The sequence below is a fragment of the Felis catus genome, chromosome A2 (assembly GCF_018350175.1).
Source record: "Felis catus isolate Fca126 chromosome A2, F.catus_Fca126_mat1.0, whole genome shotgun sequence".
NCBI classification, from domain to species: domain Eukaryota; kingdom Metazoa; phylum Chordata; class Mammalia; order Carnivora; family Felidae; genus Felis; species Felis catus.
The window spans coordinates 17,928,992-17,951,422 of NC_058369.1; the positions used below are offsets into that span (position 1 = coordinate 17,928,992).

General features: G+C 54.5%; 2 protein-coding genes and 1 long non-coding RNA gene across 8 annotated transcripts in view; 1 reads left to right on the forward strand and 2 right to left on the reverse strand.

Moving 5' to 3' along the window:
- Window positions 1–417: 417 nt before the first annotated feature.
- NCKIPSD (NCK interacting protein with SH3 domain) lies at window positions 418–12,067 on the reverse strand. 3 transcript variants are annotated; one of them, XM_019821282.3, is made up of 14 exons: window positions 11,799–12,067; window positions 11,072–11,206; window positions 7,825–7,934; window positions 7,372–7,576; window positions 7,101–7,191; window positions 6,405–6,895; window positions 4,949–5,119; window positions 4,713–4,799; window positions 4,486–4,624; window positions 4,325–4,405; window positions 4,046–4,174; window positions 3,859–3,951; window positions 3,552–3,724; window positions 418–1,311 (listed from the first exon to the last, which is right to left on the reverse strand). In XM_019821282.3, the coding sequence occupies exons 3-14, from the start codon at window positions 7,869–7,871 to the stop codon at window positions 1,108–1,110; spliced, it is 1,911 nt and encodes a 636-aa protein (XP_019676841.1). In that variant the 5' UTR covers window positions 7,872–7,934; window positions 11,072–11,206; window positions 11,799–12,067; the 3' UTR covers window positions 418–1,107. The 3 variants fall into 3 exon arrangements, with proteins under 3 accessions (XP_019676841.1, XP_044905832.1, XP_023104354.1); XM_045049897.1 differs by lacking the exon at window positions 11,072–11,206; XM_023248586.2 differs by lacking the exons at window positions 11,072–11,206; window positions 11,799–12,067 and adding an exon at window positions 10,448–10,703.
- LOC123383131 lies at window positions 11,088–14,241 on the forward strand. The gene is made up of 2 exons (XR_006592534.1): window positions 11,088–11,230; window positions 11,434–14,241. It is a non-coding gene; the product is annotated as an uncharacterized LOC123383131 (long non-coding RNA).
- Window positions 12,484–22,431, reverse strand: part of IP6K2 (inositol hexakisphosphate kinase 2) — a 30,631-nt gene continuing 20,683 nt past the window's right edge. For 3 of the 4 annotated variants that reach the window (XM_011291409.4, XM_045049901.1, XM_019821285.3), the window contains exons 2-6: window positions 20,980–21,311; window positions 18,819–19,041; window positions 17,755–17,930; window positions 13,714–13,889; window positions 12,484–13,258 (exon numbers count right to left, since the gene is read on the reverse strand). In XM_011291409.4, coding sequence (XP_011289711.1) covers window positions 12,758–13,258; window positions 13,714–13,889; window positions 17,755–17,930; window positions 18,819–19,041; window positions 20,980–21,181 — 1,278 coding nt within the window. In that variant the 5' untranslated portion in view covers window positions 21,182–21,311 and the 3' untranslated portion in view covers window positions 12,484–12,757. Of the gene's footprint in view, window positions 13,259–13,713; window positions 13,890–17,754; window positions 17,931–18,818; window positions 19,042–19,131; window positions 19,827–20,979; window positions 21,312–22,431 lie in introns of those variants that run through there. The other variant, XM_045049900.1, reaches the window with a different exon arrangement.

Here is a 22,431-nt window from a genome sequence, read left to right on the forward strand (position 1 = left end):
AGGCTGCAAAGTGAGGGGCTCTTGTTGGACCCACTGACAAATGAGAAAGGGAACAGAGCTGGACAGGCAGGGAGGGAGGCTGAGGCTGGGGTGGGGCCTGCTTCATTTGAGAGCAGCTATGAAGGAGAGGCTTTCAACAGGGGAGAGAGTCAGCATTCAAAGCAAAGAAAGATGTAAGTGAAGTCTGGGAGGGCAGCTGCCTACAAACGGACCACGGGGCACTCGGCTTGGCCCAGAAGCAGGAACTCAGGGAGAGAAGCTGGAACAGGGCTCAAGGAACTTTGATGGACAGACCTATCAGGGACCACCCCCTCCTTACACTGGAGAGATCAGGGCAAGCAAGTGACAAGGTCCTGAGGCCCCAGCGTCCCTGCCCATCCTCTCCCACAACAACCCAGGATCATACAGGGGAGCCTGTTTCTGGATGCCTGTGATTTATTTCCGAAGGTGAGCTGCAGCACACGGGAAAATACACATGGCTTTTCAGTCTACATTTTTACAGAGAAAATATTCTGTCATTGGCTTTCTGAGTGCCATCACCCTATTCTGTGAGGCTCCAGAATAGATGGCCTGTCTCTAAGATTCTGCTTTAAAGCAGGAGCTTGGCCAAGACCCCTGGGGGTGGGAGCAAGGGAAAGCGACCCCCACGGGGAGCGGGGAGCACAGGAGAAGCACTCACTGCAAAGCTAAGGCAAAGAACAGCTGGCGGAAGGTGGCTCCCCTCACCCCAAAGACATGGCTTGCTGAGGCCCAGGACCCAGACGAGGCAGGACAGGGATGGCGGCTCTAGCCCAGCCCGGAGCAGCAGCGGGACTCTGAGTGTGTGTTTGTGCTGGGGGGGGGGAGGGGGCATGCTGAAGAGGCAGCCTACCGGGAGATGGAGGGGCTTTAGCTCACACAGGCCCTCTGCCCCAGCATAGCTCCCAGAGCGTGGTCCCCAATCCCACACTTGGCCCCTGGCACTGGCTCTACTTCAGGTGGGGGCCCTGCTCAGGTCCCTTCCACCACCACCTCCCCCACACCGTCTGTGCAAAACATGCTTAGGGCCAAGCCTCCGCGTCCCCTGCACCCTGACCGGGGCTGCAGGGAAGGGAGGGGAGGAAGGCGCTAGCTGGGGTCCTCGCCCAGCACCGGGAATTCCTTGCACATCTCTCGGACAATCATGCGGTCCATCTGGCCCTGGGGCGAGGCTTCCTCTTCAGTCAGGATGCGGCGCAGTGTGGCCTGCAGGTCGGGCAGCCGGTGGCGGTGCTGCAGGTAGGGTGTGGTGCGGATGACGGCGTGCATCAGGGAGAGGTACTCTACGCGAAGCTGTGGGAGGAGCAGGTGAGCTCAGGGACCCTGGGAGGCACTGCCACTGCCACCAGACAGGAACAGGCTGCCACGTGGACCCCAGGGCTGCGGACCGCCTCACGGCACCGAAGATCAGGGCTGCATCCCCAGCGCCCACAATGTGCCTGCCACATGAACTGGCCTTCAACAGTTGCTGAGTAAGTGAATGAACGGACCATTCCAGACACAGGCGTCCCAGAACGTGGCCAGCCCCCAGGAGTCCTGGCTCAGAAAGGCGGCAAGGGGAAACCGCCAGCTCTATCTTCCCAAAACTGAAGGCTTTCTCATGTTCTTTCTCTGACTAAAGCGCACAGCCGTCCATCTAAATGCACAGGCCAGTAACACAGCTGTCTTCTGTGACACCGCTCTCTCCCCTCTGTCGGCACACCTCATACCCAACCCACTCCTAGGACCTGGCCACCGTCCTACCTTCCACACATGCCAGAGTCCAGCTCTAACACGCCCTCTAGTCTGACACCCCAGCTGCTCCTTTTCCCCACAGACCCCCAATCCACTGACACGATCCCAGTGCTTTTCCTCCGTCTGCCCCCCTCACCATCCCTTATTTCCCTCTTTCCCTATGGTTAGAGGACTCAATCCCTTCTCTAGGCAGCACCACCCTGTAACCCCCCAGCCTGGTCAGACCACAGCACCTGCAAATCACTGCCCAGTGTCTAAGCCCTAGACAGCCACAGAGCCGTGTGCAGGCCTCAGCTTCCTTCCCTACCGCAAGCCTCAGACGGACACGCAGCGCTGCCTTGGCTCCTGCCACTTTTCTCTGCTATGTTCGCACGCCCTTAAGAACCACGGCCCACCTCTTCTAGGCTTTCCAGACCCCAAAGCGCCCGGACAGCTGGCCTTGCGCTTCATGGAGAAAACAGGCAATCTTTCAGAAAGCCCTTGTCTTCCCCTCGCAGCACCGACATCTCACCTGTCTCTGCCAGAATAAGCTGCCTTGGCTCCCTTTGGGGTGACGGGTGTCCCTCCGCGGCCCCGGGCCCTCCGCCGCTGCCTGATCTACTTGACTTCTGTGGTGGCCCACTCTCCCGTCAGCCATTTCTCGATGCTTGCTGGATTATTCCCTCTGGCCCAGAGACCTGCACCAGCATCTCCTACCTCTAGAACACTTCCTGATGACTCCACATCTCCCTCAGGCGGACCCCCTCTTTTCTGCTCCCTTCACAGAAGAACTACAGGGGTGGTCTCCATTTACGGCTTCCAATTTCCCCCTCACTCCCCTCCAACTTCAAATTCTCTCTTAAACGTTCCATTCTTTTTCCCTCCACTCCACGGACGCTGCTTGTCAGTCACTTGGGGACTCTGTGGGGGCAATTCCAGTGGCCAATTCGCAGCCTCCGTCTTACTCAGGCTCTTAACTGTGGAGACGGCTCATTTCCCTCCTCCTCCGAACCTTGCTTTGGGCTCCTGCTCTCTCCAGGGTTTCCTCCTGGGCTCCTCCCTACTTGCCCTCACTGTGCCCTGGGCCGAGGCCCGAGCTGCCCTCTGACCCCTCCTCCTCACACTCTAGGTGGTGGCCCTGAAACAGGCTTCCCGTCACACTGGTGCACAGGCAACTCTCCAGCGTGTCTCTCCAGTGTCCCAACTCGGCTCCACTGCCCCTGAATGTGCTCCGTACCTGGCTGTCTAACAGGTATCTTCTCAAACCTGACACGTCAAAATGCAACTCCATTTCCCCCCCAAAGAGTGTTTCCCCACCTCAGTAATCATACTTCATCCACTTGATTGCTCAACACAAGGCCAGTGGTAAGCCCTGGGACCCACCTCCCATACCCACAAATCTGACCTCTTCCCAGGAGGCCACGGCTGGGCTGCCCTGACAGCTGCGGCTGCTTCCTCACAGACCTCCGCCTCCCCTGGGCTCATACAGTCCACACTCCGTTCGGGGTGTCCATCAGGTCACTTCTCCTCTTCTGAGATCAGAAGCTCCTGCTGCAGCCTCTGAGGCCTTGTGTAAATGCCACCTCCTCCCACCTGACCCCGCTGCCCTCCCCACCCCAGCTCTGTCCAGACAGTCTGGCCCAGATCAGCTCACCGGGGCTCCTCTGGGTCTGGGCACCCCTGCCATGGCTTACTGAGTGGCCTCCACACTGGCCTGGCTCCAGCTGTGCCCCGTCCCCAGTCTCCGTCAGTGTCCTGTCTCCAGTCCATTTTGTTTCGGTTTCTACACACCTCCCATCCCCACTGCAGCCTCTAGGTACCTTGTCTCCAGGCGACAGGTCCGCGATGTGGCGCACGGTGATGTCAATGAGTGCCATCATGTCTGTGTGGTAGAAGATGGCAGCCGTGGCAGGGCTGGCGAACACGTCCTGCAGGAACTTGAGGATGGAGTGTGGCGGCTGCGGCTCATGTTTGAAGATGCGCACGGGGTCATCTAGGAAGCAGGGGGAAGAGAAGAGGGGTCAGGGCTGTCACTGTGGGAGGGCCAGAGCCACTGCAGGGAGTTATTGGGGATCATGGAGTCCCAGGACAGCGAAGCAGCGCCACACAGATTCCTTGCACCCTCACCTCCTCTGTTCAGGAGCAAGAGAAGCTTCTCGGAGAAGATCTTGACGTTGGAGTGTTTGCTCAGGGCGGTCATGATGACGTTCTGGTCAGGGGCTGAGGAAGGACATGGGTGTCGGTAGATCAGCGCACAGGTACCCAGCCAGAACCCCCAGCTGGTCGGCCACCTCCCGCTGGGCCCCATTCCCACCTGGCAGGTGCAAGTTGAGAGCCAGAAGCAGGTTCATGCAGAGATCGGGCAGCTGTTCTGTGGTGTCCAGGGGCAGCCCATCCTCGACGATGCTCAGCAGGAACTGGGCAAAGGGTGTGCCCAGGTGCTCTGGGAGGGGGGTGCACGGAGTCAGCCCTCCCCGTCTGTGCACACCACCCAGCCCCCTGGGTCTCCGTCAGCTCTGGGGACACCCGATCCCTGTCAGGTACGTGCAGTGGGGCTCCCAGCGGTCAGCTGGTCGGTGACCTGCTCACTTACCATAGTGCGCGTATGGCACTGCCTCCCCCATGGAGAAGACCATGGCCAGGATGAGGGCGGAGTAACAGAGTTTCTGGTGATCTGGGGGGCAAGGCAGGCGGTGAGAGCCCCTACAGATGGTGGGAACCCCCCACACGGCAGGAAGCTCCCCCTCGCCTCACCCTGCGTGTCTGTCTGCATGTCCCGTGCCAGCTCCACAGGCAGCACAGACGACACGAGTGTGGAGATGATGGCTGCATCCAGGCTGCACATGGCGCCAAAGCACTTGAGGAGCAGCAGCCGCAGGGACACCCGGTGCTCCTGGCAGGAGACCCTGTGCACTCAGTGCCCGGAACCCCCACCTCTACCCGGGTGCCTCCACGCCCCCGCCCCTCTGTCTTGCACACACCATTTGGTAGTAGGCCACCAAGGCCAGGACAGACTCGAACTCATTTCTCTTGCACATTTTCTTGCAAACTTCGGGGTCTGCATCCGTCTGTGGAGAGGAGGAAGCATGACACAATCAGTCAGTGTGAGCCGTGTGGCCACACATAAGCAAGCTGAGTACACGCAGGGGAGGCTCCTGAGCACTGGAGGGGACAGTGCAGGGTCGGGGGGAGACACCCGTGGGCCCCCACCCCGCACCAGAATATGCAGCAGCTCCTCCAGGTAGCAGCGGATGACCCCTTCATCCTCGTACAGGGCCCAGCTGCGCTGCTGGGCATCGTCCTTGCGCCGAGCCAGGTCTGCAAAGATCACCTCCAGCCGCTGCTGGTCATGGCAGACTTGCCCTGAGGGCAGGGCAGTGCTCAGGTCCTGGGGGGAGAGAGGAATGGCTCAGCACATTCCTTGTCCCTCACCATCTCCAGGAAGCCCCCAAGGTTTAGAAGTCAACCCAGACCCTGAGAACGTCACAGGTGTGAGTTCCAGGCCGACATTGGGAAAGGGTTCCCAGCCTCATCTCTCAGGGCTGCTCCTAGTCAGTGTCCTCCCAGAACCTGCGAGGGGACCAGCCCCTGGTTCTCTTCCTTCCTCCCCTCTGCCCCACCTCGAGCTCCCACTAAGGACCCTGCTCCTGTGGCCCACACCTCAACATCAAAGCTCCCAAGGGCACCAGCCCAATTCTACACCCCCTCTGCAAGCAAGTCCACTGCCCCCAGTCTTGATAACCTGCTGGGCTCAGATTCTGCCTGAGACACATCTGTGGGTGCCTTCCAACAACCTGCCGCTCATCCCAGCCCTGTAGAAACATCTTCCTCGAGGAAGGCCACCGACTGTATCACTGCCTGAGTGTGACTGAGATGCTACCCTCCGAATCCACATGAAGTGGCACCAGGCCTGGTCATCTCCCCACCTCCCCCGTCTCCCCCAAATGCTTCCAGCCTGGCAGCACCCACCGTACTCAACACAGACAAGTCCACTGACCTGCTGCTCCCTCCACCCCACACCAGAGCTGCTAGGTCATGGGGCCCTAAGGAGGGACCTTGGGCCCATCTGGTCCCCATATGGAGATGGCTTGTCGCCCTCCAATCCCACTTCCTGACCAGTGCCCCAACCCTGGCAAAAGATCCCACCCACCCTACAATGCCCACGCACCTGACTCACACCTGAGTCAGTACTGAGGCCTCTGTCACAGCTCTCAAAGCACCCACTCCTTTCCACTGCCAAGGCCAGTGAGGTACTGCCTTCTCTCATGCTCTATGTCCACTCCTCCTCCCCTGCAGCCAGAGATGACTCTTGCCCACCTGCATCTGGTCTCATCTATCACCTGCCCCGGGTCTCACCTCTCCCACACCACCTGTTCCCTCACTCCCTGTATTACAGCCATGCTGGCCTTGTTCCACCTCCTCCTGTGAGCCAAGCTCGGTCCTGCCTCATGGCCTTGGTCCAGGCTGAGCCTCTGCCTGGAATGCTCTTCCTCCCTTTCTCCTCCAAGGATCAGCTCAAATGTCCCCAGCACCCAGCACAATGAAGGCCAGGCTAAAGCTCAGTAAACACCTGTCGAGTCAAGGCTGGACACAAGCATGAGAGTGGGAATGGGGCAGGGGAGGCAGGGCGGCCCGAGGATGGGGAGGCCCCTGGCCCTGCTGCCCACCCTCACCTTGCCCTCTACCAGCGAGAGGAGGACCTGCTCCATGATAGGCGAGCTGGCCGGCACAGAGGCCTGGATGTGACCCACCACGACGCCAATAGCCACACGGCATAGCTCGTGGCTCAGGCCGGTGTTTCTCCGCACGAGCTCCATCAGCTCTGCCCCGATGGTCTTGGGCACAGCAGTCTCGGCCACCACCTTCTCCTCTGTGGTCCCCAGGTTCAGCGCACCCAGGGCCTCCAGCTCATCAGGGGCTGAGGTTGTATCAACTGCCACCTCCTCTGTAGGGGGCTCAGGGGCTGGCACCTTGGAGGGAGGGGGCTGAGCCTGGGACACAGTGGTGTGAGTGCCTCGGCGGGGCACAGGAGGGGGCGTGGGTGAGCAGCTGGGGCCCAGCTCAGACGAGCTAGAGCCGGTACAGAGCGTGTCAAGGGAGGTGCTGCTGACTGAGGAGCCGCTGGACACAGAACTGCCCCCGGAGGGCGTGGTGTTGCGGCCGCCTGTGGGCAGAGAGCGGATGCTGTGCTGGGACAGCCCCCTGGGTCCCCTACCCCTCCAGGCCCTGAGCCCCGCCCTCCCAACACAGGGCCTGGTTTCTCTGCTAGACCCACCCCTCCAAGCCCAGAGCCCCCAACTTTCTGACACAGGCAAAGCAATCATTCCACCACAGGGTACTTCCCCAATTGCCCCAATCCCGCCTCTCACCACTGCCTGAGGCCACCAGGGCCTCACGGTCTCGGCGCTTCACAGGTGGAGGTGGCATGGCGGGTGCTGCTCGGCGAGGCTGTGGTGGGATCTGAGAGGACAGAAGCGGGATCTGGGAGGACACGCTGGGGTACCGGCCTGGCTAAGGCCCTGAGCTCTTGGCACAGGCGGGCTACGGCTCTGCATCACTGACCCAACTGGACCCTTGGAACCTCTGGACCAAGCCTCAGCTCCACCCACCTCCCTCGGCCAGGACGTCCTCCCCACATACCTGGTAGAGGCCTCCGTCCGCCCCGAGATACTCGGAACTAGGGAGGCTGTGCTGCCGCTCAAACCCAGCTCGACACGTCCCATTGGGCTGCCTGGCAGCAGCAGCGTCCAGATGGTGGTCACTGGTGGATGGGGTCATAGCTGCAGGGCTGGAGGCTGAGGGGCCTCTGCGGGACAGAGTCTCTTTCCGGTGGTGGATCAGCTTCCTGATGGAGGGACAAGGAGCTTACTGGGCGAGTTACCTTAAACTCCCAAGGTCCTTACATGCTCCCCATGGGTCCTGGGCCCCCCAAAGCTCGGGCTCCTGCCACCTCCCTCATGCCCCACCCTACTGTGCATTACCCCAGCTCTGCCTTACACACAACCCCAGTATCCACTGAAGGACCCCCACCCAACTGTGCTCATTAGGGTAATGGGGTGGAGGCGGTGCCCTCTTCCCCTCACCCACACTCACTGAAGGACTCCACGCTGCTCCAGGCTGTACTTGCCACCATCCCGCATGGCTGCATTGTGCACAGCCTCAATGGCCCGGTCAATGGCTTGGAGGACATCTTGCTCCAGGCCCTGGGGGGGAGGGCAAGGATGGGCAGTTAGATCTGGGGGCCAAGTGAGGGTACTGAGCCCAGACCCAGCCCGGGATGCAACCGGGGCAGACAGAGGACCATTATAGCTAAAGCCTGGAATGGTAGACATGAACACAGAAGTTGAACCAGAATATCAAATAAGGTTCTCAAACGGTGTCACTCAGGGAGCTGGGGCATGGGGTGGCCTCATGCCGCTGCTTTACATCCTGGGGCCCCACTCAGACCCCACAGTGAGGCTCTCAGCTGTCTCTGAAAATCAAGGGTCCAGAGCAAAAACAAAAAACAGCCCAGGGACCCCCAGCTTGAGGCCAACAGTACACACCTAGTCTCTCCCCAGGTTTGGCTCAGAGCCCAGGCTGAAATGCCAAGCAGGGAGCCTCTAGTGTCTGGAACCCTTAACAAATCACTCTGGATCTTGTTGATCCTTCGCAAAACCAAGGTCACACTCCAGAATAGCCCTGTCCTCATAGAGCCTTCTGCAGGCCCTGGGATGGGCCTGAGGGACCAGCTGGGGATGGGCCAAAGGGATCTCCTCTCTCCACCCCTGCTTCTAGCCCTCATCCCCCTCAGCTGTTCCAAGGAATCTTCCAGACCTGCCCTGGGAAGCGGCAGTTCTGTCTGTAGCAAAGGACGGACATGGGAGAGGGGCCTGGCCCCTGTCCCAGATTCCGTGCTGCAGACCCAGCAACTCAGGGGTCCAATCTACCCAGCCTGCCTGGCATGGTGTGAAGAGTAAGGGGTGGCAGCTGTGGGACCAGCCACTTTCACCCCTTCCCTGTCCACGATGGTCCATCAGGCTACATGGAAGTCTCAGAACTGAGGTGACGTCACTCCAGAGAGGGTCTAAGGAGCTTCCCTGAGGGGGACAGACAGATGGATGCAGAGGTCAGCAAAGCCCTCCAGGTACCATGGGGTGTGCCAGAATGCAGAGAGACAGCAGACAGAAAGGGGAACAGAAAAAGAAATACATACACATAGAAGATAAGGAAGAGATAGAAAGAGAGAGAGGGAGGGAGGGAGAGAGAGCGAGACAGGCAGAGGGAGACAACGCAGAAAGAAATTGAAAGCTGGAGACAGAGAAAGGGAGAGAGTCGTAATGACAGACAGAGTTAGGGAGACTGAGGCAGAGGGAGGTATGCAGAAAGAAACTATGAGAGAAACCGTGGCCTCTCTGCCGTCCCCAAACACCAAGCCCCACTGGCCCCGGAGAGGAGCCTCACAGGCTCTTCGAGAAGAGGCCTCCAACAAGCCCCCAGCCCCAGAGAGGCTGGGTCTGACACATTCACGATAGAGCTGGCAGCCTCTGTGTCCAGGGCCCCACTCATACCCCAGGCACTCCTGGATGGAAACAAGCTGAGGGTCCAGGGCCCATCCCCTCTGGCAAGACCAGATGACATCTCCAAATTTATCCTGTTATTTCTGTCCTGAACCAGGCTGGGACAGGATGTTTCCAAAAGGATAAGGACTAGGATGGGGCGGGGGTGTCTGGCACAGGCCAGGCCTGGAGGCTCCGGGCCCTCCTTTCCCCTGAGGTCAGAATAGACCAGCTAGAGACACTGCACCCCAGCCCCCACAGCAGGACTATTCTTGGGGAAACAGGAACTGGAGACGCAGCCTCCACTGGAAGGAAACAGGGTCATAGTCAGACCAGGGGAAGCCATGAAGAGATCTCACTTCCTTACAATGGGAGCAGCCCCCACCCCAGGCTGAGGACACAGAGGGATGGAGCTTTTCACTTTCAGAGAAAATTAGTCTGTTAAGTCAGGGCCTGAACATGGCTTGTAATGGAGGGGTGGGGGTGGGGAGAGTAGTGCCAGGGAGTGTCAGCAAGGGCTGAGATCTTTGGTTCCAAGAGGGTTGGGGTCAGTCTGAAGAAGAGCTTAGGGGTGGCTGAGTACAGGAGGGTGAAAGACACTCAGGTCCCACCCTTAGTGGGTCATCTAGGAGATACGAGTATCATCTAGGCTCCAGGGCCTCAGTGGGGAAGTGAGGATGGAGGACGGTGGGGAAACAGGTGGTGTCCAGGGTGGTCTGGGGTCTTAGTGGTGAAGGCAGTGGCTCCAGTTGGGGGTCTGAGGGTAGGATCCAGGGGATCCAGTGAAAGGGACAATTACAAATCTGGGGTCTCAGAGATCTGAGGAACTGGTCAGAATTCAGTGGTACTGGATTGTCAGGACTGAGTCTTGAATTCTACTTAGATGGGGGTTCAGATAATGAGTCTCAATAGGTCTGGGATCCAAGGAGTCTCAGTCCCAGAGTTAGGCTTGCAGGTCCGGAGTCCTCAGAGTTGGCTGTCAAGGGCTTGGCCTTTTCTGGGAGTGCGGGCTCCTGGGGTCCCAGTTCTCGTGGGTCTGGGGTCTCAGGGTCAGGTGCTCAAACTCCCTATCTGCGGGAAGTTTTGGCGGGCCTGGCGCTCCGGGGTCGGTCCCGAGAGCCTGCGATGGGGCCCAGTCTAAGGACCGGTGAGGCCGGGCTGGGGAGGGGCACACTCACCTGCAGGCGGCGCAGGTAGGCGGGCGGCACGTAGCCCGTCTCGCCACTGCGCGCCCGCGCCGCCAGCCACCAGTGCGCGCTGCTGCGCTCCAGCACCAGGAAGGTCTCGCCCGCGGCGAACGCCAGCGCGTTGGGCTCCGCCGAGCGGAACGCGTAGAGCGCGCGATACATGGGGCCGGGCCGGGCCGCGCCGGGGCAGTGGAGGTGGCGGGGGCTGCGGAACCAGGACGGCAGGCCCGGAGAACCGCGATCGCCCCGCCCCGCCCCGTGACACACGACGCGTGCGCGCGCCCGCCCGCCCGCCAGCCGCAGCCCCGCCTCGGGAGGGGGGCAGCCCCCGCGCGGATCGTGGCGCCCCCTGGCGGCTCCAAGCGGCGCGACCCGGTGCTGCTCGAGTCCACCTCCAGTCGGCCTCCAGTCCGGTCCCGGTACCTCCGACTCCTAGACCACACACCCCTACCCCCGACCACTGGCTCCGCACCCTCCCGGGCGCCCCACCCCAGAGTCTCCGTCCTGGCCCTCCACTCAAACCCGGTGTGCGGCCGTCCTTCCTCCTTTGGCAGAGCCTGTGTCCTACGCTCTAGTCGCATGCGTCCCTGCCATCCCGGGGGAGTGGGTCCTGACCTACTAACAGTAGGGACGGCGACTCCGCGAGCGTAGTCCCATTGTTGGATCTCGCTGATTCGACACTTGGAGGCGCCTGTGGGGGTGTCCGTCTTCTTGGTGTCCCAGGCCTCATGACCCCTCTCTGAGGAGTCCCTACTCCAGCCACATCGAAACCAGGTCGGCCATTCCCCAGTCCCAATTTCTCACGTCCTGGATGCCCACCCCCCACGCCCCCCACCCCCCCTTCAATAGCTTCTCTCTACCCCTCTAATGTGGGTCTTTCCATAGGGTTTCCTCTGCCTGGGACCTAATTCCCTCCCTCACAGCATAAGGTCATTACTCTCCCAAGTCGCTGTCATATTGCTCTATTGTCTTTATAGGACTTACAACTCCAAACCATCTTATGTCTGATGCTCCCTTCTGAGCAGATAGAAGAGCTGGTAAGGGTGGGGAAGGGGGTGCTAGGTAGCTTTAAGAGCTGGTTTGACCCTGCACACCTCCAATTAGCCTGGACTGGTCCTTGATGTCCTGAGGGAGGGACCCAGGGGAGAGGCCCTAAGGGTCCTGGGGGCCTCCCATTCCTGTCCAGCCACATTTCCCACCAGAAGCCTGGGCCCAGGGTGTAGCGGGTATGGGCACAGCCAGGCCAGTACATGCAGTTGGCATTTGGGGACATAGTACACAGAGGCACAGTGGGCCTCAGAAAGGAGTGTGGGGCTGATAGAACTGGACATCAAGACCCTACCTTCTTGGCACTGGGTCTGCCCTTCTCCCTGGTGTCTGGTTCTGCAGTTCAAGACCTCCTGCCACACCTCCCGGTAACCCTCCTAGCACAGAAGTAGCTCTCTTCGGGGCCGCCCTGGCTACAGCTGCTTAGGACAGGAGATTGGCATAGTTGTGGGTTGCAGTGGTGACAAGAGGTTTGGTTAAGAGGACCCCCCTGCCTGAACACCCTTTCTCACTGGGACCCCCACCCCCTCATCCTGCTGGGACCTTCTACCATGGAGCCCACCATCACCAAAAGACCAGAGCCCAGCAGCTACCTGAGGCCTTGGTTTGGCTCCAGGACATCTGACATCACAATGACCAGCCAATTAGCTGCTGCCAGTGGTCCAGGAGATGGATCCAAGGTCTGGCACACCTGCTGCCCAACTTTGGCTTAAGTTGCATGGAGGACAGGAAAAGACCTGTATCAAGGGTCACGTAGTTCTTAGGGGATGCTGGGACACTAGGCCAGCACAGACCCAAAAGGAACCTAAGGTTATATGTGTGGAGGTCCTCTTTGGGTGACCTCAGGGCCCGTGAGGTGGGGGCAGTGGCAAGGAGAATATTCCTGGGCTAGGGTGGAGGACACAGAACGTGTCAGGATTCTGAGGGCTGGGATGGGGTCTGGCTGCCTGCCCCTACTTAAGAACGACAGCAGCACTGTGTACAATTAACAAAAAGATTTGTATTAGAACATTTACACTCAGGGAAGAAAGAGGTATCTGCATCATCAAATGTGGAATGTTGAAGAAATAGTTAAAATAAATAAAAGACTCCGAACGCGATTGGGGCTGGCTCAGGCTGGGACTCACAGAGGCCTCTGCACATCAGCTCCAGGCTGCAGGGGCCAACGCCTGGCCATACTGGCCTCCTCCCCGACGCAGCACAGCTGTGCCTGGGACACAGAGAGTCTCTCAGGTGCTGGTGCAGCCAGCAAACTCACTCCCCACTTTCCTCGCTTATCTCTGTGACAATGTCTATGAGGCTCTGGAGCCCGAAGATATAGCCAGCATCCTGGCCCTCATGTACCACGCTGTCCTCGCCATACAGCCTGCAGGTGGTGTGTGCAAAGTCGATCATGCGCACGTCCACTGAGCTGGTGCCGATGGGCTTGTAGGCATAGGCACCTGCAGACTCATCAGCTGACTCCTCAGACAGGTCCTCCAAGTCCTCAGCATCTGAGTCCAGGGCCACCTCAGGCCATTCTTTGCCATCATAGATGACCAATAGGGAGCTTGAGTAGAAGCGGTAGGACTCCTGTCGCTCCAAAATGGCTTTGAGCTCAGCCAGCTTCTTAAGCACAGGGCCCAGGAGTTCACGGCGCAGATACCGACCATTGTGGAAAAATTGGAAAAGTGCCTCCTTGAAGCCCTGCACTGACAGCTTTCGTCCGTGGTACTTGTTCATGAACATAAGCTGCCCACTCCCTGCCTGGTACACCTGTGGGAAGAGACCAGCAGGTTAGGTGCTGACAGCTGTCTCAGAGCCTGGACCCTGGGGAACAGCAGCAATGGGACACCCCTGGATCAGATCCTTTAACCTGTTAAGTACACCAGTCATACAAGGCAATACCCTTTCTGATCTACCACCACTCAGGATGCAGCCCTCTGACCTGGTTCTGTCCTCAGACCCCTGCTTAGCATATCAGTTGGTGGAGAAGGCCTAACCATCTTGCCTTCATTCCCACTCCTGTCCAGAGACTCTGGACTCAGTCAACCAGCTCAGCCCCAGACAGTTCACCGAGGCATGCGTGCTTTTTTTTTCTAACCAGAAAGCAACAGACGCACTCAGCCATGCTGAAATCTTGAGAAAACAGCAGGACTATGCCCACGGTGGAGAGTAGAAGCTACTGGATGCCCTAGCCAGCCCGTGGTATGCACCAGCACTCCCCTCACCTGCATGCCACACACACGGACACCGATGACAGCAGATGTGCTCTGCTGGCACTTGCGGATCTGGTTGGCTGCCTTCTCCTCTGAAGCATCATCACCATGCTGGCGGGTACCCATCTTGAGGTCCAGGACACAAGGCACCTCATAGCGGGAAGTCAGATTTTCCAGTAAGATGAATTCTGAGTGGTTAAGGACAATCCTCCCTCTAAAGAAAAGGTGCTGCTGCATGGGGGCTTTGGCACTCCAGGACACAATGCCTGCACACAGTGCCTCAGAAAAGCCCAGGTCCACAGAAGGCCCCATCAGTCCTGCTATCCCCCATGTAGGGAGCCCAAGGCTGACTAGAGGGCTAAAATCAAAGAACTGAATTCTTGTCAGGGAACTGGCATGAGGACCGCCTGTACCCGCACTCAACATAGGCCTGGGCGACACACATACGGCACTGCCACAACTCAACAAGGTATGGGAACAGGGTTTCACACTGTCCTAAGTTTCAAACAGAACATCAAATAAATAAATCCCATAACCTTCTATGTGAACTGGAAATATCTGCATAAACTCATGAAAAATTTTCTCTTTAAAATAAATGCGGGGGTGCCTGGGTGGCTCAGTCAGTTGAGCATCCGACTTCGGTTCAGGTCATGATTGCACAGCTTGTGAGTTCGAGCCCTGCGTCAGGCTCTGTGCTGACAGCTCAGAGCCTGGAGCCTGCTTCGGATTCTGTGTCTCCCTCTCTCTCTGCCCCTAACCCACTTGCATTCTGTCTCTGTCTCTCTGAAGGGCGAATAAACATTAAAAAAACCTTTTTTTTAAATAAAATAAAAGTGTATTTCCCAGCTGTGTGGCACTGAAAAGGTCTAGAAACAATGACCAGATAGTTGTGTGAGCACCCTTAGTGTCCAGACCAGTTTTCCTAGGGCAGGGATTGGTGAACTATGGCTACTTGTTGTACAGCCTACGAACTAGAAATCGTTCTTAAAATTTTAAGTTGTCAAAAAATATGCATAATACTTCATGACACATGGAAAATTAAATGATATGCAAATCTTGGTGATCATAAACAGTTTCATTGGGGTATAGTCATGCTCATGATTATCTATGACTACTTTCAAGCTACAGTGGCAGAGGTGTGGCAGCTTCAGCCTGTGAAGCCAGAAACATTTACTATCTGGCCCTCTACTGAGCAAGTTTGTAACTCCTGGCTCAGAGGAATGACTGAACTCACATCTGGAGTAGGAAATATACATGATCCTGGGCCATCTTTTCATACCAGAAAGTAAGAGAGTCGTCACAGACTACTATGATTGTGTCAGAAGGACTCGAGAGCCTATTTTAAAGTATGAAAAAAAATTTTTTTAAATGTTTATTTATTTTTGAGAGACAGAGAGAGACAGAGCACGAGTAGGGGAGGGGCAGAGAGAGAGGGAGACACAGAATCCAAAGCAGGCTCCAGGCTCTGAGCTGTCAGCACAGAGCCTGACGCGGGGGTTGAACTCTCCAGCCATGAGATCATGACCTGAGCCGAAGTTGGACGCTTACCAACTGAGCCACCCAGGTGCTTCTCAAGAGCCTATTTTAAAAGGCAAAACAAAACATGGAAGAATCTGTGCATCAGTAAAGATAAAACTGCAACGGACTAAAACCGCATCAAATATGTCTAAAGTCACAGGTTCATAATAATGCTGAAAAACCCACTGGCATTTTGAATGGATGTTAAAAAACCCACCCATTATTCCAAATAATCAGTAAATAATCTACCTTTCCTATATAAACTATACCTCAGTATAAGCATATAATTGATGAGAAAAAGTTTATCTTTACAGATTCCAGCTAAGAAGGAATGACAAAATTAGAAAAGTGCCTAATGAAAAAATGGATCTAAGGCAATAGCAACACAGGCAAGACAGACAAATACTGCACTTCCTGATGGCCACTACCATTTCCAAGGGATCCTAGCTCCCACCTACCCCAAAACTGAACCTAAATCTAACCAAGCCTCTAGATCAAATTATCAAAACCTAATGGAAACAAAGAGAAAAGAGTAACATGTAAAAGACCACAGGGATGTAATCAGTAAAATTCAGATGGTGGGAAAGTTTAGAAGACCTAGTTTCTTTGACAAGAAATTTCCAAGATGAAAAAAATAAAAAGGGTATTTAAAAAGACTTAAACATTTCAACCAAAAATGTGTGGACTTCACTTGGCTCTCCATTCAAACCAACCGTCAGTAAAAACATATTTATGAGACAATTAGGAAAATGTGGACACAAACTAGATACTTGACAATAAGGCACTACTGTCCAGTTTTAAGGAGCTCACATCTTAAAAATACCCTTGTCTTGGGGCGCCTGGGTGGCTCAGTCAGTTAAGCGTCCAACCCCTGATCTCGGTTCAGGTCATCATCTCATAGTTCTTGAGTTTGAGCTCGCATCGGACTCTGAGCTGACAGTGTAGAGCCCGCTTGGGATCCTCCCTCTCCCTCTCTCTCTGCCCCTTCCCCACTCGTTCTCGTTTTCTAACTTAATTAAAAGAAAACCCCTATCTCTTAAAGATGCATGATGTGGGGCGCCTGGGTGGCGCAGTCGGTTAAGCGTCCGACTTCAGCCAGGTCACGATCTCGCGGTCCGGGAGTTCGAGCCCCGCGTCAGGCTCTGGGCTGATGGCTCAGAGCCTGGAGCCTGTTTCCGATTCTGTGTCTCCCTCTCTCTCTGCCCCTCCCCCGTTCACGCTCTGTCTCTCTCTGTCCCAAAAATAAATAAACGTTGGAAAAAAAAATTAAAAAAAAAAAAAAAGATGCATGATGAGATGTGTATGGATGCAATGACACAGGAGACACTTCAGAAAGAGCTCGGTTGGGGGCACCTGGGTGGCTAGTCAGTTGAGTATTTGACTCTTAGTTTCAGCTCAGGTCATGATCTCATGGTTCATGGGTTCAAAACCCACACTGGGCTCCATGCTTACAGCACGGGGGCCTGCTTAGGATTTTCTCTCCCTTCCTTCCCTCCCTCTGGAAGAAAGGAAAAGAGGGGAGGGGAGACGACAGGACAGGAGAGGAAGAAAGGGAAAGGGAGAAAGGGAAAGGGAAAGGGGGAAAGGGAAAGGGGGAAAGGGAAAGGGGGAAAGGGAAAGGGAGAAAGGGAAAGGGAGAAAGGAAAAGGGAGAAAGGGAAAGAGAAAGGGAAAGAGAGAAAGGGAAAGAGAAAGGGAAAGGGAGAAAGAAACAGCTCGGCTGGGGGATGCTGGGTATAAGAGACAGTCACGGCCCAAGACTGACATAAGTAGGTTAATCACCGAAACTGGGTGACTGGTAGTTACAAGTTCAAAGTATTATTCTATGTTTAATATGTGTAAAATTTTCCCTAGTAAAAAGTTAAAAAAAAAAAAAATAAAACATACTCAATTCTGAGGAACTACCCCCTCAAGATTAAAAAAAGAAAGAAGGGGCACCTGTGTTTCAGCTTAGGTCATGATCTCACGGTTCCTGGAATAGAGTCCTGTGCTAACAGCACAGAGCCTGCTTGGGAACTCTCTTTGCCCCTTCCCTGCTCATGCATGCACATACACTCACTCTCAAAATAAATAAACTTTAAAAACTAAATAAATTAATTAAAAAGAAATCACTAAGTAAAAAAAAAAAAAAAAAAGCTGGGGGGTGGGGGGGGAAGCTCCATGCTTTATTCATGTGCCAGTCTGGTGAACCAGGATTGAAAGGTAAGCACCCACCTGCCACTCCCATTCTTGGCAGGAAGCACTATCTGGGGACTTCTGTAGGAGTCTGAAAACACAAACCAGCCCCTTGCATTCTAGGCTAAAGCGTCCCTGATGCAGGTTGGTCTCTCCATGAGGTGGCCCTCAACCGCCTCCCCACCACCTGTATTCCCAGACCAGCCCTTGTTCCTGAGGGAGTGGTATTTGCCTATGGTTACCACAAAGGGTGCCCTGGCACAACCATGACTAGAAAATAAACCCAACCTCTCTGAGCTCCTAGGATCTCACCTACCCTCCCCTATCCCCAAGGCAAAGATACCCTGTGAGCAAAGGATACTGTATTGGTTCCGATGTTTTGCATTCTCCTTCATTCTCTGTAACTGTTGCTGGTGACACTTCATGCTCCAGGGGTTATAGTGTTTAAGCTGGGAACTGACATTCCCCTTTTTCTCTACGCTGTAGTACAAGACTTCAGATTTCTTTAGCCACTCAAATTCTTCTTCTAACTTATGGCTGTAAAGAGACAAGGAGCCAATAAATCACAACATCTTATCAGAATTCAGGGCCAAAGAGGCATGAAGAAACTTCTGGAGTGATGGGAAGTTTGAGATCTTGATGTGGTGGTGGTTTTAGTGTACACATTGAACACTTCAAATGGATACATTTTATTCTAAGTGGATTATACCTCAAGAAAGTTGACTTTGAAAAAATTAAAGGGCCAGATCACTGTTTTTTCTATAGAAAGAGAACCTAAGATGCAAGAACAGCCTCTGCCTCCACCACTGCACACCCCCCCACCCCCAAGCAGCCTTCACTGCCCTTTTTTTCTAGGCAGTACTGTCCCCTGGCTTCTGCTACATCCAAGTTCCCTGATTCCAAATGCTGGAGACTGGGAAAAGCTGAACTGAAATCCCATGGGAATAAGCCAACCTACTTAGCCACATTATAAACACTTCTCAATTTTTATATATTATTTATATTTTTACCACTTCTGCCAAGAACCGGCTCTTGGAAGGCTCTGTGTCAGTGGATCCTACATTCCGGGGATGCCCAACTGACCATTTTGTCTCCCACCATCAATGAGCAACTTGAGGTGATGGGACAGTTCCTACCTTGGCCACTGCGACATCCCCAGGATGTGTAGCACAGGGCCTGGCACAGGGCAGCTGCAGGAGCAATGAGTGACTAAAACTCTTTTACAGCTGCCACTGTAGCTGTTTACCCAAAATGGCATGACCTAACCCAGAATCATTACAAAGAAGCTGCCATGTGGGAACTGGCCACTGAGTGACAAGGCACCATCGTTTGAGTCTCTAGCTCCAGACGACCGGACTATAACTAAGATCCCATGACACCTCCCCTCCCGTAGAGTCCAGGGTTCCCCTCTCAGTTTATACCCACCTTTTCATCTTCTCCTCTTTCCGGTGCTGTCTCACCCAGTCCTTGGGGCTCTTTTCTGTCTCTAGGACGTGATGTTTTTTGTTTGTCCACCTCAGAAGCTTACTTTTTGGTTCACAGTCTGAATTGTCTACACTGTCCACAATTCCGTGGTCCCCTTTTAATGGATATGCTATTAAACACAAGTTCCTGTCTTCATCTTCTTCAAAGCGAACTGATACCACACCTGGAAGGGGGGTGAGGAGCAGAAAGAACTTTTAATTCCAAAGATGATGTGTTATAAATAACATGATTGTAACATTTGGTTTTTTCTTACCCTGTTCCTTAGTCTCTATGTTGCCAGAGGCCCCAAACTCATCTGCAAACCTAACAAATATCAAAACAGCTAGAAAAGATGACACCATACAAGACAAGCGATTAGGGAGCAAACATGGCCGAGAGTCTTCCTCTCTGATGCACTCAACAAGGCAAGAGCCAAAGAATTACAAGACACATTTTTCCATTATTGAAAATGTTTATTAAATTTTATGTAATTCTTCTAATCCTAAAAGAGACGTAAAAACATTTGCTCTTTATATCTTACGGGAATTTTTGATGCCCTAAACAGAAACTCCGGCGGCCTGAGACTTGCTTTAAAGCAGAGCCTGAACACTGGGAACAAAGGTTTGCCCTGAAGGGTAAGAAGGGTCCAAGGGTAAGGGAAGACTGGGCAAGCAAAACAAAATAATAAAGGAGCAAACAAAACAAACCACACAGCACAACAGACACCCTAGCAAAGGCTTCTTGCAGCACCCCCACACGGGTGGGCACCCCAAGCCTTTTGTCCTCAAACATGTTACTTTATTGGTCTTTGCAGTCACAAAAGAACAAAATGAACACAAGGCAAATAAGGTTGGGCCGGGAGCACAGACGCATGGTGGCCTTGAAAGCAGCTCTCCCCCTTGAGTCTCTAGAACCTGCCATGTGTAATTAGACAGTCTTTGAGGAGGGGGCTGTCAGGTGGGAGCGTTTCAGCAGGTGCCGACGAGCGCCTTACAACCGACTGGCTGAACACCTTTCCTCCCAGGCCTCTCTGGCCTGGGATCACTCAATTTGCTCAGTCCTTGCTGCCCGCCCGCTTGCTCGCTTGCTGCAGGGGAATGCGTGCTCAGAGAGAGATGACACTTCTGAGGTGGTCCCTGTCTTTGGGCGCAGAGGAGCAGAGGAGCCTGGGTAGGGAATTCAGGGGACCACACTTCCCTGTGGCCACGGGGAAACAACCAGGGGGAAAAGGGGGACAAGGGTGGCCAGCTAACAAGGGGCCTTTGGCTTTGTCCTGGAAAAAACAACAGAGAAGGACCAAGTGAGGGCCTTCAACTCCCCCACCCCCAACCACAACACACATGCATATTCACAGAGTACAGAGAGAGGCGCCCAGTACATTCTGTCTTCAAAGAGCATGTTTCAACAGTCCCAGAAGAACCTAAGTTGTTCAAGAGTCTTTTGTACAACCAGGCAATGTAAATTTAATTTCCTTAATGGGTTCTTTGATTTACAAAATATCCCCCATTCCCAGGAAAGTCCACACCATGATGATGGCTAATGCTGTCCCCCCAAAAATGCATTATAAAAAGAAAGAGAGAGTCACCATATGTGAATCAAAGAGTTGCCATAACATTGCAATTTCAGGGACATTCCGTAATAGCAAAGGGTTTCAGCTAATCAGCACAGGCCTCCCACTCCTGCATTCCATCTGACTCAACCCTGCTCCCAGCCTACCTAATCACCAGGGCTTCTGGTTTCCTGGAGGACAAAAAGCAGGCGGCAAGCATTCTGGGAAAAATCCTCCCAAAGTCTTCCCCCGCTGTCTCCCATGGGCGGGGGTGGGGGGACTCCTATGGGGTACTGTGATCAAGAGATACCTGAACATAAAACACAACTACACTTCCACCAAAAATAAACTCAAAACAAATCCACAAAACAAAACAGAATTAAGCAATCTTACCAGGGCTTGCAAACTGAGGGTGTGAGGTGCTGGGCTGAGGGCCAAGAGGAGAAGGGAAAACACAGAGTGGGGAGGAAGGAGGGGAGGGCTCCCGGGATAGCTGCCCGCGCCTTCCCCGGCTGCGAAGTGCCGCCTTGCATCTCCTCGCCAGCGGAGACCCTTATGGCAGCGGGGGCTCACCTTTGTACTGGGGAGTGAATTTGCGCATCTCAGCTGGGAGGGTCTCGTAGAACTGGTGCTCCCTCGGAACCAGGGGCTTGCATAGGGTCGTCTCATTGAAGCGGAGCACGCATGAGTGCCCCCCGACCTGGTGGACAAAGGGCTCCAGCAGGACGCCCTTGGTGCGGGGCTCCACGTCCATGGCCCTGAAGGCTGGGCTCATCCTCCAGACGCAGACGGCAGGAAGAAGGGGGAGGCGGCGGGGTCCAGCGGCCAGCGAGTCCTCCGTCCGTCGTCTGTCCGTGCGTCCCTCTGTCTCGCTTTGACTCCTCAGTCGCGCGGGCCAGGACGCTCTGCCGGAAGCAAAGAGAGACACTGGCATTGGTTGGAAGCGGCCTGGGAACCGCCTTAGAGCCCTAGCCTTCCTCCAGCGGAAAGACAAGCAGCCTGTGCTCTCGCCGGGCCCCACCCACACCGCCCACCCCGGCTCCGCCTTCTCCCGCCTTCTCCCGCACAAACAAACAGCCAGAGCTCCCGCGGGGCGGGGCCAGATGCCGACAGGCAGCGACTGGCTCCAGGTGTACCCACACAGCCAGTGCCCTCCCACCACGACAGCGGCGTTAGATGGGCGGGAAAAACGCAAAGCCACATAAGGTAAAGTCCCATTTCAAGCCTAATAATTCAGATTAAATCTTACCATTTTCTAATAAGATTAACTCCATGCATATATATTTTTAACTTTATTTTTTAGAGTAGTTTTAGGCCCACAGCAAAAATGAGAGGAAGATACACTGACTGTACACATAATCACCTGCTCCCACACATGTGTTGCCTTCCCCATTACCAGTATCTCCCACCATAGTGGTACGTTTGTTACAAATGATGATGAACCCACATTGACACATCATCATAGTTTACATTAGGGTTCACTCTTAGTCGTTAATTGTACTTTTATAAAATGCAGTTAAAAGGAAAACCTGCTTAGTCACCATCTAGTAAGATCTACTCCCCCAGGGTGTCCACCCCCCACCCCCACCCCAAGGCCAAAGACAAGCCCCATTAACCTTATTAGCAGTGGAGCTTGGGCCTAGCTTTAATGATTAACGTCTGTATCTAAAAACAACTGATCAAGGCTGGCTAACTCCATTTAAAAAGATACACGGTGTTCTAGGTCACTGACTATTTTTATCAGTTCTATCCTGATCTCCAAAAGCTGGGGCACACCTTTAAACCAAAGCTGTGCTCCTACCGTAATCAGGGCTCTCATCCACTCTGAGGTTTAGGCCTTAGACATGACTTTGCATCACTAAACACCCCAGATCTTAGCAAAGCAACCTCTACACAATTGTTAACCACTTCAAGGCATGTCAAGCTAGTTCTGTTTCCTGTCTATAATTTACAGACTACATGGTTGCTACTACCACTACTTAACAGCATGTAGGCCATTTCATCAAACATACAGGGTTTTGTTGT